The 18,017-nt window shown below is 34.6% G+C and overlaps 1 protein-coding gene and 1 long non-coding RNA gene across 2 annotated transcripts; one reads left to right on the top strand and one right to left on the bottom strand.

Moving 5' to 3' along the window:
• Positions 1–10,458: 10,458 nt before the first annotated feature.
• LOC145736223 (uncharacterized) lies at positions 10,459–13,127 on the bottom strand. Its single transcript, XM_081990527.1, is given in 4 exon segments — positions 10,459–10,880; positions 11,337–11,421; positions 11,423–11,629; positions 11,660–13,127. Coding segments are annotated over 4 exon segments (1,059 nt in total). The 5' UTR covers positions 12,005–13,127.
• A 984-nt stretch (positions 13,128–14,111) lies between these two features.
• Positions 14,112–15,144, top strand: LOC145736820 (uncharacterized). Its single transcript, XR_014180119.1, has 3 exons — positions 14,112–14,288; positions 14,353–14,461; positions 14,514–15,144. It is a non-coding gene; the product is annotated as an uncharacterized LOC145736820 (long non-coding RNA).
• Positions 15,145–18,017: the final 2,873 nt, after the last annotated feature.

Here is an 18,017-nt window from a genome sequence, read left to right on the forward strand (position 1 = left end):
CCCAAAAATAGCATTCTGATTTAGACCTGGCACGATTAAACATTTCACATCTAACAAGACCCCAGATTTTTTTAACAAAACCGGCAAAAGTATCTGAAATTTAACTCTCTGACGCTTTCCTCCAACTGCAACCTGAATAGCAACATTTGTTACTGGCAATAATGGTACCCCAAGTTGCTTCACCACTCGATTATAAAACTCCTCAGATATAGCCGAAATCTCACTACCTGAGTCGATTAAAATCTGAACATCAATCGATCCCACTTGAGCATCAATAAATGCCGCCCTTAAGTCACATGTACTTTCAGATATCTCGATTTCCTCCTCCTCAAAATCGCTAAATAAATCAAGATCTTCATTGAAACTCGTCACCCGCATCTCTCGTACTTCCCGATTATCAGTTTGACGACCCTGTCTCCACTCCTGCCCATCATTCCTATTTCTATGCGCGTGCGTGTTACTTGAACTTGTTTGGACTCCACGTCCACTCCTATTAACTCCCTGCTCCGTCGGCGGTTCAGGAGTATCATCTCCACAAGTCAGATCAATGCTAGTTAAATACTCATCCACCTCATCAAACTTTTTCAGACCTAGTGTAACAATTCCTCTTTGAACATCCGAGGCAAAATGTTTGCTAAGCAGCTTAACCAATTGTATCTCCTCAATAGGAACCGACAGATAACCCGCCTGATTACAGAGATTTAAAAAATATTCCGAACGGCTGCCTTTTTCGTACTTACCGTAGTTTAACTTTAAAAACAACTCACGCTGCCTATCTACCCCCCAGAATTTATCACAGGAAGCTTTTTCAAAATCCTGAAAAGTAAAAAACCCGCTTTCCTTAATATCAGCCCAATCAGCTGCCGTACCCCTTAGTGCGGATAAAACAAGGCCCAATTTAAATTCCTCTGGTACGCCGGCTTCACTGAAAATTCTTTTTATTTTCTTAATAAATGCCATAGGATGACACTTCCCATTGGGATAAAAAAACACATTATTTCCCCCCAACTCCTTAAAATTAGAAATGTAAGAACGGTCGTGACCTGAAGGGTTCGGGTTTAACAACGGCTTATCGCGTGCAATTTCCCTGAACTCCTGATCAATATTAACATCCGCCTTATCCGCAGCTAACTTGTCTACAGTTACTTGCAACTTAGCTATTCCAGTCGCTAACTGCGATAACGTAGCCTCCAAACCATTCAACGGATTACTGTCTCTGCCCGAACGGTTAAAAACTACATCTCCAACACTACTTCTACGGCTTTCGTCCTCATAAACAAAATCATCCAGCCGTTTATTTTTATTTCTTTTAAAAGGCATGATTATCAGTAAAATAAATATTCAATTAAAAATCAAAAACAAAACATTCATCACTTACTAGCAACTTATAAAAATAAGCCAAACCCCCCAAAACGCCAATTTAAAATGTTATTTGCTACCCTTGTGCAAATTAAAACCAACAAAATTAATACTAGGTAGAAAAACAATGCATTCGAACAGACAATGTAACGATATCATACAGTTAGAGTCTGTACACGCTATGCAATGCAGCAAAATTTGCTTAAATGATCGTCACTTTTCGTCACAGCTGTGTAAGATCAACACTCGAAGAAAATCCAGCGAGTTTTTCTTAGCAGGATTTCAACGACGTAGTAAAATTGGGCCAATCTTACCAAAACTGATTTTCCGTACTGTCTCGTCTAACTCTCCCACCTCGTTAACGATCGTTAGCGCTCGATCTCGATGTAATCCGTTCACCACGTCGCAATATGGCGGTGTCTGCTTGCCTTTCTGGATTTTGATTTTCGATTCTTTTCGCCTGTTCTTCCTTGTGCCCCACGTTGGGCGCCAATGTAACAGCTCGTAGGGTTCACACAAAGGAAAGAACTTTGTAAATTCACACTAAAAATTTACTTTATTACAAATTTGGCAACAAAATCGCGACACGCAAAACAGAAGCATCCGCTCTCGTTGTTGGCCATCGGCCGTCTCCCATGCCTCGTTCGACTTCTCTCGAACGACCGGCGCTGCCATCTCTCCTCACGCACACGCACTAAACTTCTTTTTTTTTTTTCCAACCAGCACTTATACCACTACAACGGTTCGGGTCGGTATACCAGAGAGAGTCTTGCGAAGGTGGTGCGAGACTGCCGGCCTAGTGCTACGGAGCTACATTTATACTATTCTCAGGGCCCCCACTATAATGACGCGTCGGTAGTGGGGGCCGCCGCCACTCAACACAGGAGCGCCAGAGCTCCGATCGGCTCGTCGCTCGAGGCGTACCCCCTCCACAATTTCGCCAAACCGCACACAGAAGCGTATTCACAATATTCTACGGTGCACAGTTTCACCCGCTTGGTGGAATATTAGTAACGATTTTTTTAAAAAACTTCGTTACAAACTCGCTGATCTTCCGGTTCAGTGCAACAATAAAAATTAAACTGTTTCTTTATTATATTTTCAGCAAATGTGAGAACATAAACGCCACAGTTAAAACCGTCGCGTTGTAAGGGATGGTCATAATAGCGTATATTCCAGTTATTAGAAGAAATATGTAAAGTTTTCAAAACTGTTTTCATTATTCCAACAACTTTAGTGACATTTTCCGTAGCCTTAATTAGAGGGTCAAAGTAAGTAAACTCTTTTGTCGTCATGTTGATGGCTACTAAACAACAATGATTACCAGCAACATGGCGAATTAAGAGATATGTTTTCTCCAATTGAAAGTAATGTCTTAGTTCTGGTGACATGGAACCATTAAAGATTCGTTGTGTTTTGTATGTGTCAATGTAAGCAATATCAACAACGTTTGATTGTTTCATTATTAGATGCATTAATATATCAATTAGAAAATTACTTAACACTTTTCCTTCACCTAGGGTTTGAAAATCATTAAGCTCTAAATATTCAAAAGGTTGTGCTTCTGAATACCAACCGATGACAAAATTAAACGGACAGTTTTCGTAATATTTCAAATCTTTAACATTTTTATTTTTATAAAGTTTAATAGTATTTTTTAATCGAAAGTTTGTTGAGTAAGTTGGTTGAGTAACTTGATGCGTATTTGAAACTCGGTCTTGGCTCTTAGCAATGGATTTAATTCCATTTTGAAGGTCTTTCAGCGGTTTTAAATAAACCGGTTTTCTATTGGTAGGCTTTTTCTTCTGCCAACTTTCTTCTATTTCCATTTCCAAAAATTTTATTTGTTTCTCATGACCTGACGCACAACGTTTATTGGGGACTTGCTTGACTTTTAGCTTCTTCGAATAAAGAATTGGCGTTAGAAATTTTAAAATCTAAGAATTTCATAATGTCTACAGATTTGTCCCCTAATTCTTTTCGATCGGCTATGTATAAAATGCATGAGTTGGCTACTCCCGAGTCAACTAAATGGAGAATAGATTTAATAGTCCATTTTTTAGTTCTTGTTGTACTGATTCGTTAGTAACTAATCATTCGATCAATTAAATCAATTCCTCCCATGCAGGAGTTGTATTTGTTCACAATATTTGGTCTTGGAATTACTATGTACTTTGAATCTTTTTTAGACCAGCGCTTACACTCATCTTGCGGTTCTACCTGTAAGCCTGTAGAAGCGAGCAGAACATTTTTCATATCAAACCACTGTATTATCGAAATTTTTCCATCTACTCTAACTGACATTTCAGAGGAACCCCGCCCAAGTGTTTTCAGATGTTAACTGGACACTCCTGGGAATTCTTGACTTCATTATCGTACCAGTCACCGTGATCTTTTTGTCAAACATGTTTTCCAGGAGGGTAAACAGTAACATGTAAACAGGAGGGTGTATTCTTAAACTCGCAATTCTTTTAGCTTCTTTTACTTTTTGCTTAGAACTTTTTACAGTTGATGACACAGACGGAGGCCGCCTAACCAAAACGTTATTTCCAGCTGCTAAAAATTCGTCTATATGTTTAAATCCACGATCAGCCATTATATGGGCGCCATTTTCCAAGTTTTTTAAAAATCCTGACTCTTCTACTATCTTTTTGTCTGTAATTCTTCCTCCAAATCCATCCGATACATAAGAAATTAGCCCATCAGGAGTACAACTTATCAAATATTTCATAGTGTTGCATTTTTTGTATTCTGACCATGAAAAAGATTGCTATACAGGATTTTGTGGTTTTTGGATAGCTATTTCAAAGCAGTCTATTATACACTGAACATTTTTATATCTCATTCGAAATGGTATCGGTAGACATTTTTGAATTTCGGATAACGACTTCCACTGAATAAACGGTTTAAGGTAGGTAACTAATTTTGGCAAAGATTTTTTAATTATTGCACATACAGTTGAAGTAGACAAACAGAAATCATCTGCTAATATTTTATAAGGAAGATTGAGTCTAATTTTTTTCAGAGTAACGTAAAGTTCACTTTTTGTAAGTTGGCACATTGTAGAGATCTGGTATAATTATAAACATTGATTCAATGGGCACTCCAATATATAGTTTTGGATTTTTTTCAATCACATAAATTGTTCGCTGCTCTACATTTTCCTTAAAATTCCAAGTGTCACTATTTATACGCTCAACATCACTATGACTACTTATACTTATTTTGAACGACGCAGAAGATCTAGAAGAACTTTTAGACGAATTGCTTATGTCTAGTTTGTCTGGCATTTGTAATTTAGGTTGTTTTGGCTTCTTCAGTATACTACATTGGATCGCTTTGGAAGTGGTTTTTACTTTTAAGTTAACTTGGGTACGCTTGTCAGCTTTAGCAACACGGCAAAATTCACTTTCTTCAGAATGTTCTTGAATATCTGTAGCATTAATTTTTTCAGAGCAAACTCTTCTTGCACTTGTTGAAGGTTCAAGTTCTCGAAGACGTTCCATTTTTAAAAATGCATTTCTGGGAGCTTGGCTATGCATAGATTTTCTTTGCTTTTGACAGTCAAATATATGTGGGATTACTCCAGGTTTTAGTTTTACTGCAACATTTTTCATTAATTTAAAATACATGTAGTTTTCCATATCTTCTTCTATACTAAAAACAATAAAACATTGATTAGATAGGTACCTACTGAAGTTCTAGAGAGTCCAAAAAACTTACATAATGTCAAAATTTTATTGCTAAAAGCTAAAACGCTCTTATTTAAAATAAACGTGTTTTTTTGCTTGTATTAAACGACACACAAATACCTCTTAAATCATTGAAAAAAAATCTTACGTTAAAATGATCTTCACAACAATATTTTCTTGATTTGCTAGACAAAAAGTCTGTCCTCCTCATAGACTGTTGCCATAGTTTTCGTGCCTTCTCATCTTTGTTTTTACACTCCGGCACAACACAGTACTTATAATTATTATTTCTTTTTTTATCATCCATTATCAAATTTCAGTAAAAATACAGGAATATACTTTGGTTTGAGAAGTAAAACAAACACGTCAAACAGTACAAACAATCAAACAAATTCCTGTTGAAACTAGAAATGCGCACGGCCAAGGCGACGCGACGTCCGGGTCCGAGCTTGGCTTGGTGGATCGGGGCCGATGACGTCACGTCTGACACGATCGCTTGCAGCACAGCGCGGGCTTTCATGATTTTTTTTAACAAGTAGAATAGCATCAGAAATTTCTAAAATTTTGCATACACTCTTAAAACAGTGTGCTCTTTCAGAATCCATAATAAAAAAAAATTGAGAAATGAGCCTATTATACACACCCCTATGCAAGACAGAGTTAAGCATTAGATTCGTATTACACTTATCCAGTAATACAAAGTCATCACAGTTTCTGGTACCATGGTCATGTATATCCTTAAAAGCTACAAACCTATCACAGATATATGAAGGCAGCATCTTGTTTTTTAGTTTAAAAATAAATTCATACGAACTAACTAAAATATTTTTTTTCACAGATTACATATTTGAGACATTAAGCATGGTAGCAATTGGTGTATTATTACCTATTACATTTCAGTACCGTTCGCATGGCTCTGTTTTGGACTATCTGTATTTGGTCAATTTTGTATGCCGGCAAACCATACAACAATGTGGAACAAAAAGAAAGAAAGAAAGGTGAGGTGCAGCTATGCTGTTGTACAGTAACAATTTAGTTCCCATTGACAGCTGGTCTCCTATTCCGGATATAAAACTAACTTTTTTTGAGAACTTCCTAGTAATATACTCTGCATGCCGACAGAAATTCAAATTTGCATCCAAAATAACCCCTAAATATTTTATATAACTTTCGTGCTTAATTTGATCATTATTGATAACTATATTTATTTCCTCTATATTGACATTATTCAAGCTGTGTTTTTTTCCAAATAAGCAGAACTTGGATTTCGAAGTATTTATGCATAATTTGTTAATGCAAAGCCACTCGATTTTTTCCAAATTACGATTAATATTTTGCTGCATACCTTCCAGATTTCTCCCAGCTAAGTAAATCATAGTATCATCCGCAAACAACTCTATACTACACCCGTCTATGACACGCACAAGATCGTTAATATATAACAAAAACAACAGAGGACCCAACACTGTACCCTGAGGAACACCATGCCAGGAACAACATACAGAGACTCTGAAACACAATTTTTAAATTTAACTCTCTGTTGCCTGTTGCTCAAATATGACTTAAACCAACTCAAAACATTGTCTTTAAGACCCATACAGCTCAGTTTCTGCAATAAGATATTCCGATCCACCGTTTCAAAAGCCCTTTTAAAATCGAAAAACACTGCTATTACGTAATTACCCCTATCCATCTCCTTTTTAAAAATATCACAAGTATTGACTACTTACAGTTTCACATGAGTGCTCCTCACGGAAACCGGATTGATTGACAACTAAAATATTATTGTCATCACAATATTTACATAATTGCTCTTTAACTGTTATTTCCAAGACTTTTTCATAAATTTCAACTGTATTTATTGGCCTAAACTCCTTATAATTCTTTGTATTGAGTATTTTCGCAACAGGAATGATAATTGATTCTTTCCATTTATCCGGAAACTGCCCATAGGGACGCATTGACTACATTTAACAAACGATTACCCACTACATCACATCAAGCAACACCTTCTTTGAGACTCCACTTAACCCACCACCAACGTTTTTCAAATTTTTTAAAATGCCTTTTAACTTTGTCATAGTAAGTTGGTCTTATCAGAATTCAGTATTCAATTTGGGGATGTCAAAAATAGCTTCATCTGGGTGAGCACATTGCGGAATACGACTTACGATTTCCTCGATACTATTTACAAAGTATTTATTAAAGTTATGCGCGATAAGCCCCTCATCAGAAGTAGTATCATTTTCGAAACAAATTCCATCTGGTGCTGACAAACATTTTTTTTCGGGCAGAAGCTGTTTTAAATTTTTCCACATTTCTCTAGAGTTTTCTCTGTTATTATCAATCACTTCTAAAAAGTGTCGTTCTTTCTCAGTTCTTATCTGTCTAACTACTTTATTTCGCATTCTTTTATATTCCTCCCAGACTTCACTATTTCTTTCATTCACTGCCCTCACATATAAATTATCCCTAACTTTTTCTTCGCCCAATTCCTTCAACTTAATGTTTTTGTTACCTTTTAGCACCATTTGTAACTGTTTTTGATGCTCTTTATCAAAACTTTGTACTGTAATGCTTTCGTCATTAGTTTGCTGTATGCTTTTGAATCCTTTGCCAATATTCTTGTTTTTAAGTTCAGTTTTAAGTTGTCTTATTGCATGATTTGGGTCATCAATATTTTTCATTTCATGTCTTTTTATAGCAGGTGGAGTTGTCCATGGAAGGTTGTCTTTGTCCTGAGAAATTGTTGAGTCATTATTTTTTGTTGTCCCTTTGACTGTTGCTTTTTGAGGTACAGTTTTAAGTATGTCGGAGTATCCTGTTTTCCTGGTATGTTCTGCAGTCTCATCATTTCTCTGTATCTCATTTTTTATAATTATGTTGGTCTTTTCTAAAGTGCTATACAGAAATTTTATTCTTGTTATTAGCTTATGTAAATTAGTGTGTGCTTGTCTTAGGTAGTTTTGATCATTGTGGGGCAAGTCTGAGCTGTTTGTTATACTGTCAATTATATCCAGATTATTAAATAGTTCCAGAATAATATCTTCATTGAGATACGTGTGTTGCAGCTCCCCTTCTTGATTTTCAACAAATAGTTATTTGTATACCTAGGCCGTGAAATGGTATTTTTTCGGCCGAAAGAAAGTTTGGCGTCCGAGGCCGTCTTATGGCCGAGTACTTCACGTCCGTTTGAAAAAAAAGATGATTTTTTGCAAGTTTTTAATCACCTTTTAGGCCGAATTGGTAAACTTCCTTAAGCTTCAAGGTACGAAATAGCCACCCGTCATGTTTTATACTTGTAGTTTCAAAATAACATGGTCTGACATGTGCTTAAAAATTTAACACGTGAAATCCTATGTTGCGCGTTAAAAAAAACGCGTAGTATGTAGCCTTGTCTAATAGCATGTTAAGTAATACTAGTAATATTTTTTAATAAAGTAGTTTGTGGTGAGTTTATATATTAGTTCTAGAAACCACTTATATGAGACATCTGCCTATCAAGTACTATGATTGTAAAGAAATAATTTTTGTGCTGTTGCAATGTTTTTTTTTTAACAATAAATCGAATTAATAATTAAATACTTAATGAATCTAAATTTGTAGACATTTTGATTAGTCGAACTTACCCCTTTCTATAGATTCTATCTGAGAACAAAAGTAATGTTTCTGTAATGGCCCAAAAATACCTTATTTCAATTTTTGGGTCTTACAAGCTTATTTTTGGGGTTCGAGGGGCAAGCGCTATACCCTAAATGACACAACCACCAATTTCGGTTCAAAAATTTATTCAGGTTCCAAAATCATAGATAATTACTCAGCTAGGTACGGTTCGGTTCCAAAGACTTAGGTCTAGTTAGCCATTCTGGCTTTAACGTACCTTCTGGACATGTTGAGTTGAGTTGTAGTGACAGGCTTTAGATCAAGCGGCTACGTGGTTTCTTTACGAGAATTTTGAAGGGTTTTCCAAACACTTTAGTTTCACAGATCTTGCACACTTAAGAATTTTGGTAGAACTTATTTTGCACTACTGAACATAACTAGAACTTGACCCCTTTGGGTCTTTTTTTGGACTTTAACCAAATTTTCACACTTGTCTTCGGCTTAACGACGTTTCATTTCTGATTGCCCAATTCTGACTGACTGTTTGGCAAAATGGTGGAAATTTACGTCATTCTGGGAGCAGGAATGCGTCAGGTCAAAAGGTGGAATCAACGAGTATATAATACTTATAGGAGAGTGCTCGATTCCATGTATTAAAACCGGCACCATATTTAATCGCGACGGTGACGGCGCCAGATTCCGCTGGGCCGTACTATAGCTCAGCAAGAGCGGGAAAAATAATAGCGGGACTTTCAAATTTTGTCTACCGGTTTTATTTTTTTTTGTAATTCCGATGTGGTGGCTTTATTTTTGCATAAATAACAAATATTGCAAGGTAATAAACTTGGTTATACTAATTCTATTATATAAAGGATTATAGAATAGTTTTGTTATGGAAAACCATAAAATACAGCCACTATTTTCTTCCCGAAAATTTTCATGCAATCGCATTTGTAGCAATAAATATTGATTATTAACTGATTACTAAATAAAAGTTTAGGCTCACTTTTGCAAGTTGAACTTTTAAGTCAAACGTAGTAAGTGAAAATACTCGATTAGATCTGAATGTGTAAAAATATAGATATTTACATAAAAATAAAGGAGATTAAAACATCACAGACAACAGAGAATTTAATCGAAAACAACATTTTAACATTTGCGAGTGCACTTGCAAATTATGACATAAAATTGACAGTAGCTTAAATAAAAAAACATAAACGCATGTTGTTAAGTCATATACAGAATGTTCTCTAATTGTTTAAAAATAAGTAAATAAATGAAACATAATACCCCAAAACATAATGATTTTGCCTTTGGTGTGTTAAATCGTGCAAATTATAAAATATTTGTACATACTTTTAATTTTTTTACCATAACGTTTCTTAAAGATTGCCACTCAAAAATATTTCAGAACAATTTACATTCTGAACCGACACCAAGTAACTATTCTTCCAATCACAGATAAGATCAGTTCATAACACTATCTTAATTAATCTCTCTTAAGTAATAAAATCTTTACAAAAGTTTTTTCAAACAACAAACAGAACATTAAGACTAAAGAGGTAATTTAAAATAGCTTAAATTAACAAAATATTTAAAATAACTAGCTATTTGACTAGACAAGACAAGTGAGATCATGTCAGCATTTTTTTACCTGGTAACAAAATTCATAAACACATATTTTTTTTTTATTGAAATTAGGAACAATTCAACATATGTATAACCAACTCTTAATCAATATAAAGTAATGAAACATTAAAAATAAATATCACATTTTTGACTAGATAAGACAATGACAAAAAGTTTATAAATGTTGGAATTTTTTTATCTTTAAGTGGTCACATTTTTTTTTATTAGATTGGAAATTTCGATAATTGTCATCCAAATGTTTTCTGATGATTAGATGTATTGATACATCTGAAAACTCACCTTTTAGAATGTCTCGATGTTGATGACAAGTAAACCAACTAAAGTCTAACTGATTGCTTAATATAAGTTTTAGTTTTCTACTGAGATGTAAAATGTGACCATAACTAGGTAATAATGAAATAATAATATCGTAGCTTCTAGCGAGATCACTGACTACTGCTGAAGTGACATATTTTAGACTACGTTGTTGGTACCCTGTATACTCTTTAAATATTGTGAGAATGTGCTGTGGCTGGTAGCTATCTGACAGCAAAGTGGCAGAACATTGGTCGCATTCCTCAATTGATCTTACTTTTTTTAATTATAAAGCCAGCAACATAAGATAACACATTTGCCTCGTGATCTGTCATGATTGGTTGCTTCCACGATTTATGGAGGCCGTTGACCATAAAAACTAAAGCATGGTTTGCTATTTCATTTGTACTACCTAGTGGTCCCAAATCCACATATCCAACCACTTTGTCATTTCCTCTGTCAAATGTTAGATGTTCTGACAGTGATATTTTATCAAAGATTAAAGAGCAGTTCCTATCAATAGCCAACATTTTTGAGACTCTTTTTGACACACATTCTTGAGCAGTTTTTGAAGGGTACTTTTTCCTGGCAAGAAAAACGATCTCTGTAAAAATGTATAGCATTTTGGGCCTTGTTTATAGATTGCCAAAGCAAAAACTTTGTCAGAAAATGACCAGGAGGGCCGTTTGACTTGGATATTAGCAATCGAACTTTGTAAAAAGCCTGCTGCGGTACAACCTAATGCGCCTGTAAGATCGCTAAATAAATTGCTTCTTGATAATGTCTGTGCGTATTTGAATTTGTTTCTGCCTTCCTTAATCTTAGTTTTTTAATTTTGAAATAACTTTTCTTTGGGTTGTATTTAATTGGTACAGTAATTTTTTTCGTGGACTTAGGTTTTTTACTCTGGTTTCGTTAATAATTGATAGTAATGATTGTCGTCGTCGTTTAGGAGTATTTGGTTTATTCTCACACTTCATCTGATTCATTTCAAAGGTTTCTTGTTGAGTCAGATTCAAAGTGCATTGTTTAGTGATTTCAGTAGGCTCTTATATGATTGATGATTCAGGTGTGGTATAAAGATCTGAACAAACAGAAAATGATGTTGATGGCAAACTTATGTCAGTGTGTAAATAACAGTTTTCTATTGTAGGTAAGGCATACTTCTGAAGCCGCTTTTTCAAAGAACTAGTGAAGTCTTTGTCATTGAAATGATCTTCACAAACATATGCACGTTCTGAAGAAAATTCTAAATTTAATTTCTGAAACCATTGTTGACGTCTTTCGGGATGTTCTGGGGAAAAAAAAAACTTTTTGTTTTTGTAATTTGCATCAGTGATGGGACTATAAAATTGATTTTTGCAGCCTGGTACCTTGCACTTATATCGGAACTTTCCTGTATTCATGATAATTATTTTATGGCAAATTTTCTTCAATGACACGAAAAGCCAGGAAAAAGTACCCAGCCACAGCACAAACTTACCTTAGTGACCTAGTATGATCTCATCCTAGTTTTATTAAAATTAACATTCACTCTCCTCTCTACTCTCGATTTCACCATTATCATTATACTAATAGTCACTTTATAAATATGTACAGGGTGCTGCATTTTCGATGGTTTTACGGGGAACAGAGAAAACAGTAATAGATAGAAAAAAAGTAGCATACGTGTTCTGATCTCTTTTTCTGAGCTGAGATGACTGGCGAAAAGTGGGCGGCGCAAACTTCTTTTGTTTCAAAGATACGGGGGGTTTTTGAAAAATGGTCATTTTGGAACCTCCTCTGTATTTCATTTGCTATTAAAGTTATCAAAAAAGGAAAAACGGTTTCCGGTAGAAGTTTTGACGTAGAATCCAATGGCGTAGTCAGTTTTTTTCTATTACGTTTAGTTTCTGACATATGACACTAAGTTATATTTTTTTAAATGGAACACCCTATATATTTTTACGTCATTTAATTCTGTTGATTTTTACCTTTTCAACGGTGTATTACAACATATAAGTTTGTAGAGGTTAATCCTGTTATTTTAAAAAAAGACCTTTGCTAAGCTAAAAAAAAGCCAATTTCTAAAATATCAAACAAAATCGGAAATCATATAAACTAACACATCAGAAAATTAAATATTTTAAATAAATCTTATTAAAAATCTAAGTTACAAACAGTTCTACCGTCACTTTAATAAGAAAAGTGGCCATTTCTATTTTCTACTATTTTTAAGGTGGAAGTTGAAAAAACTGTTTATAAACGACATGTAACATGTTAATATGAACATAGCCAAATTTTTTTTCGACTGTGAGTATTTTTATACATATAATTTAGCACTTTTTTGTTAAGGAAACACTTTTTTTCTAATTACCAAGATTAGCGTTTACAAACTAATATGTTTTAATATACCGTTGAACAAGTAAAAATCAACAGAATTAAATGACCTAAAAATATATAGGGTGTTCCATTTAAAAAAATATAACTTACTGTCATATGTCAGAAACTAAACGTAATAGAAAAAAACTGACTACGTCATTGGATTCTACGTCAGAACTTCTACCGGAAACCGTCTTTCCTTTTTTGATAACTTTAATAGCAAATGAAATACAAAGGAGGTTCCAAAATGACCATTTTTTAAAAACCCCCCGTATCTTTGAAACAAAAGAAGTTTGCGCAGCCCACTCTTCGCCAGTCATCTGCAGCACCCTGTACATACATCAGATCCACAGTGTGCATTACAAAAAATCCTGTTGAAAACTATCAGCTCGACTAGCCTAGACCCTTACATAGGCCACACAGCAGAGATGATTTTCCTAAAAACAATTTTGTTTAAAATTATTTCTTTAGTCTGAATAATAGTTATTGCATAGGTACTTGTATAAATAATGTAATCCTGTCCATTATTTAATAGTCCCAATTGATCAGAGTCATTTGTTGATAATGTCTCCATTATCACTTTTGTTTCTTCTCCAATGCAGGTTGACTTTTAACTAGAATCCTCCTCTTGGTCACATGACAACAAAATCCCTTCCACTACCATTAGACATACTTTTTCTTCACTGCCTACTGCTTATTGGGTTATTGCACGGGTAGAAAGGAAAAGTCTTCCTTGTTTTTCTATGAAAAGCAAAAACTTGGTTCTACACTTTTAGTAAATAATTTATTCTTCTTTGATACTTACCAACAAGTTACAACCTCCAATTTTGGACTGTTTTGCAAAATGCAGTTGGCAACTAAACGCACAAATAGAAATGCTTTATAACTAACAAACTTTTGATTAATTAGATCACTAATAAATCCGAATCTGTAATCAGCAGTAATGATAATTTAACAAAATCAAAACCACAATAATCCATTGATGTATTAAATATATGGACCGGCCTTATAGTCTAATTCCCATGCTAAGCGTGCGTGCCGCCGGGTGGAGTGAGAGAGACAGAAACTAGTACGAAACAACATATGAAATAATCACGTGATGTCAACATAACCTCCATTTTACTTTGCATTATTTTTTCACAGTCGGTCAAAAAATTAGCAATTTTGTGGGCTATTTGCTTATCAAAGTTTATTTATTAATTTTTTATGGTGGTTGGATATTTAAATCTTTATAAACTAATATGCAGACAAATCTCAACTATAAACTACACATAAACTATTCCTATAGAGATAGGTACTACTTAAATGGTATTAATATCTTTAGGAAAGGTAAGTAGTACTAAAAACTATTATTTATAATGCGCTTTTTTGTCTTTATATAAAATGTTTTTAGAGGGATGCTTACTTTGAATAATCCTATGTGTGAGTACATTCCGAAACACCGAGGTTGAAAGTAAAAGCTAGAACCAAGTCTAGAACACATAAGGACAGGAAGTTCCTAGGTATATTTAGAAGCTTTTTGAAATCTGGAAATTATCAAGTCTTTAATTATAGGTAATTGAATTCCTCCAGCAAGTAATTGAATGGATATTCATGTATTTCACTTGGTTTGGTTTATTATTATGAACCACTGAAAGAAATAATTGAAATATTTCCAAACCCCAAAAGTTTAAATTCTTATAGCTTACAAATACCTAATAAATACATACCTACAAACCACAAAAGCCTATTTAATCAATAATATAAAGCAGAAGCAAAGTACTTGCTGATGTTACTTAAGAATAATACTTTAAAGAATACATAGGTAGGCATAAGAGAATGCGTTGTGTGCATAAGAGATGAAGAGAATGCGTACTAGCAAATGCAATTATAAAAAGATATAAATGGATTTTTCTAATTTTATATTTATAAGGTAACTTTCAGTTTCGATCAAACATTTTAGTCTAATTTTAAGAATTAGTAAAATTTTGTTTGTATATAAGAATGTAAGTAAAAAGAATTTTCTACATTTCTCTATATGAAGATCTATATGAACTTTTCGACATTTTTGAGTAAAGTAAAGTAAGTAAAGTATTAAAAGCTCAAACATTATAGATCATATATGCAGGTGAGTTCGTTTTTTAAATAGTCTAATTTTATATTTTAAAGGCCTTTTTGTTTCTATTATAAGTATTAGTATGTTGTGAAAACAACTTAAGAATCTAATGTATGCTGTAGAAAAGACATTAGTAGTGTACTGATGTTGAAAGATATTAATGAAACACTTCTTGATTTTAAAACTAATGATAAATTTGTATTGATTATTGATACAAAAAAACATGCTATTAGGATGAGGTTATAAAACAGTACAAATCATGTCTAAAAGTATGGTTAGAGAACCGCCCGGCTGACATTTCATTCGCGTGAGCGTGTAGGGAGGGTTGCGTCGTATCGATACACTTTCCTTAACATAAAACCGCCGCCCTTGAAAGACCACAGTCTTTCAATACAAAAGGAATAGCTATTGCCGAGGTAACGGACAAATTTTGCTAATTGGACGTTTTATCACTCCACTCGAACACTTCACGGTCACTACTCGAGAAAGCTTATCCTTTCCAAGATGAATTTCTTGAATCCGACCCAGTACCCAGTGACACGGTGGTAAGTTGTCCTCCTTAAGGATTACCAAATCGCCCTCCTTTAGATTCGGCTCTCGTATCTTCCATTTGTTCCGGACTTGAAGTTCGCTTATGTACTCCTTCCTCCACCGAGTCCAAAATGACTGTATCAGCCTCTGAAGTTTCTGATAGTTGTTAAGACGATTTTCAGAGATTTGTTGTAATGGCTAGTCCAATGTAGAAGCAATAGCTCGGCCGATCAGGAAATGGCTAGGGGTTAAAGGATTTGGATCTTGAGGATCGGATGATAAAGGAGATAAAGGTCTGGAGTTTAGAACTGCTTCCACTTGAGTCAAAACCGTTGAAAAACTTTCAAAAGTTAAAGGTGTTGTGCCAATAACTCTCTTAAGATGAATCTTAATACTTTTAACTCCTGCCTCCCAAAGCCCTCCAAAATGTGGAGCTCTGGGAGGTATAAAAACCCATTCAATACCCTGATCTGCAGTGTAGTCCATTATGGAGCTTCGAATGTTTGATGCTTTCAAGAACTGTGCAATTTCGTTTAACTTATTTTTTGCACCAACAAAATTAGTGCCATTATCAGAGTGAATCGTTTTGGGTTTACCTCTTCGAGCTACAAATCTGCGTAAAGCAGCTATAAAACATTCAGAAGTTAAATCACTCACTAGTTCAATATGTATTGCTTTAGATAAAAAACAAATAAACAAAGCAATGTAAGCTTTCGAGGTTTTATAGTTTCTGGTATTCCTATCCCGAATTAAAAAAGGACCCGCATAGTCTACCCCCGTATTTTCAAATGGATAGGACCCTTCTAAACGACCTGATGGTAATTCACCCATTAATTGCTGAGCTATTCTAGGTTTGGCCTTGAAGCAAATAACGCAATTATGAACTATCTTTCTACAGAGACTTCGTCCGGAAAGAAGCCAATATTTTTCTTGAAGTGAGTACAATAATTGCTGGGGACCACAATGTAAAAGCTTTAAATGTTCATCACAAGCCAACAATTTTGAAATAGGGTGATGATTTGAGAGAACTATGGGGTGAGCCTTGTTGTTACAAAAGGTAGAATGAGACAAGCGACCGCCAACACGAATTAACTTATTTTGATCTAAGAAAGGATTTAGGTTAAGCAATTTGCTGTTTTTATCTAGAGTCTTATTCGATGATAAAGCCTCAATTTCGCGAGGAAACGTTTGATGTTGAGCCAGAGAAAGCAAAACGTTGGTGGCATGTTTTATTTCATCAACTGACAAACTATCGGTCTTTAAAGTCTGTTCATGTTTTTTAGATCGCAAGTTGAATATGAATCTATAAATGTATGCTGTTACTCGAGTTAATTTGCGAAATGATGAAAATTTATTAAACATATCGAAGCATAATTCAGTGCTAGTAAAGACCTGTTGAGGTTTACATTCTGTGTCGTCAGTGTCGAAAGGATTTTCGTTATTAATGGGCCAGCAATGAGATGGGTTATGAAGCCAAGATGGACCTTCCCACCAAAGTGTGTTTGATTTTAGTTCCTCTGGGCTTATACCTCGGGTGATTAAATCGGCAGGGTTATCAGAAGAACTAACATGAAACCAATCGCAAGGTTTTGTAAGTCTTTGAACACTAGCTACTCGGTTTCCCACAAAAGTTTTCCACTTGCTAGGCTCTGATTTGATCCAAGATAAGGCAATAGTAGAATCAGAATAATAAAAACATTTCTCAATTTTAACATCTAAGCAGCCTTTAATTTTATTTGAGAGATTAGCCAACAGAAGACTGGCACAAAGTTCCAATCGTGGTAAAGTTGTTGTAGACTTAATTGGGGCAACTTTTGATTTTGAGCAGAGTAATGCAACCTTGAAGTGACCATGTGAATCTATAGATCGAAGAAATATACATGCTCCATAGGCCTTTTCACTTGCATCTGCAAAACCGTGCAACTCTACTTGATGTTTCGAAGTAAGAACTAAACGACGTATCTCAAAAGAATTGATAAAAGGTAAGCTGTCTCTAAATTTTAGCCACAATGTTTGTAAATTTAAAGGTATGGACTCATCCCAAGTAATCTTCAGCTGCCATAATCATTGGATTAGTAATTTTACTACAATAATGATTGGCGACAGAAGCCCCAAAGGATCAAAAATTTGTGATGATATAGAAAGTATCATTCTTTTAGTTACAGATGAGGGGTTACTAAACTCTCTAATTTTGTATCGCAGCATGTCATCATTTGGGTTCCAAATTATTCCTAAAGTAGATTGATTTGCTCCTCATTGCACAATAATGACATTTCATTTGATGACCACTTCCTAAGATTGAAACCACCTTGCTTAAGAATATAGTTAACCTCGGACTTGATAGCAGCAAGTTCTTCAACAGAATCTGCACCCGTTAACAGGTCGTCCATATAAAAATTGTCACAAATAACCTTACAGGAAACTGGATATTG

Source organism: Ips typographus, linkage group LG12 (genome assembly GCF_016097725.1).
Source record: "Ips typographus isolate SLU linkage group LG12, UJ_Ityp_2.0, whole genome shotgun sequence".
Taxonomy (NCBI): Eukaryota; Metazoa; Arthropoda; class Insecta; order Coleoptera; family Curculionidae; genus Ips; species Ips typographus.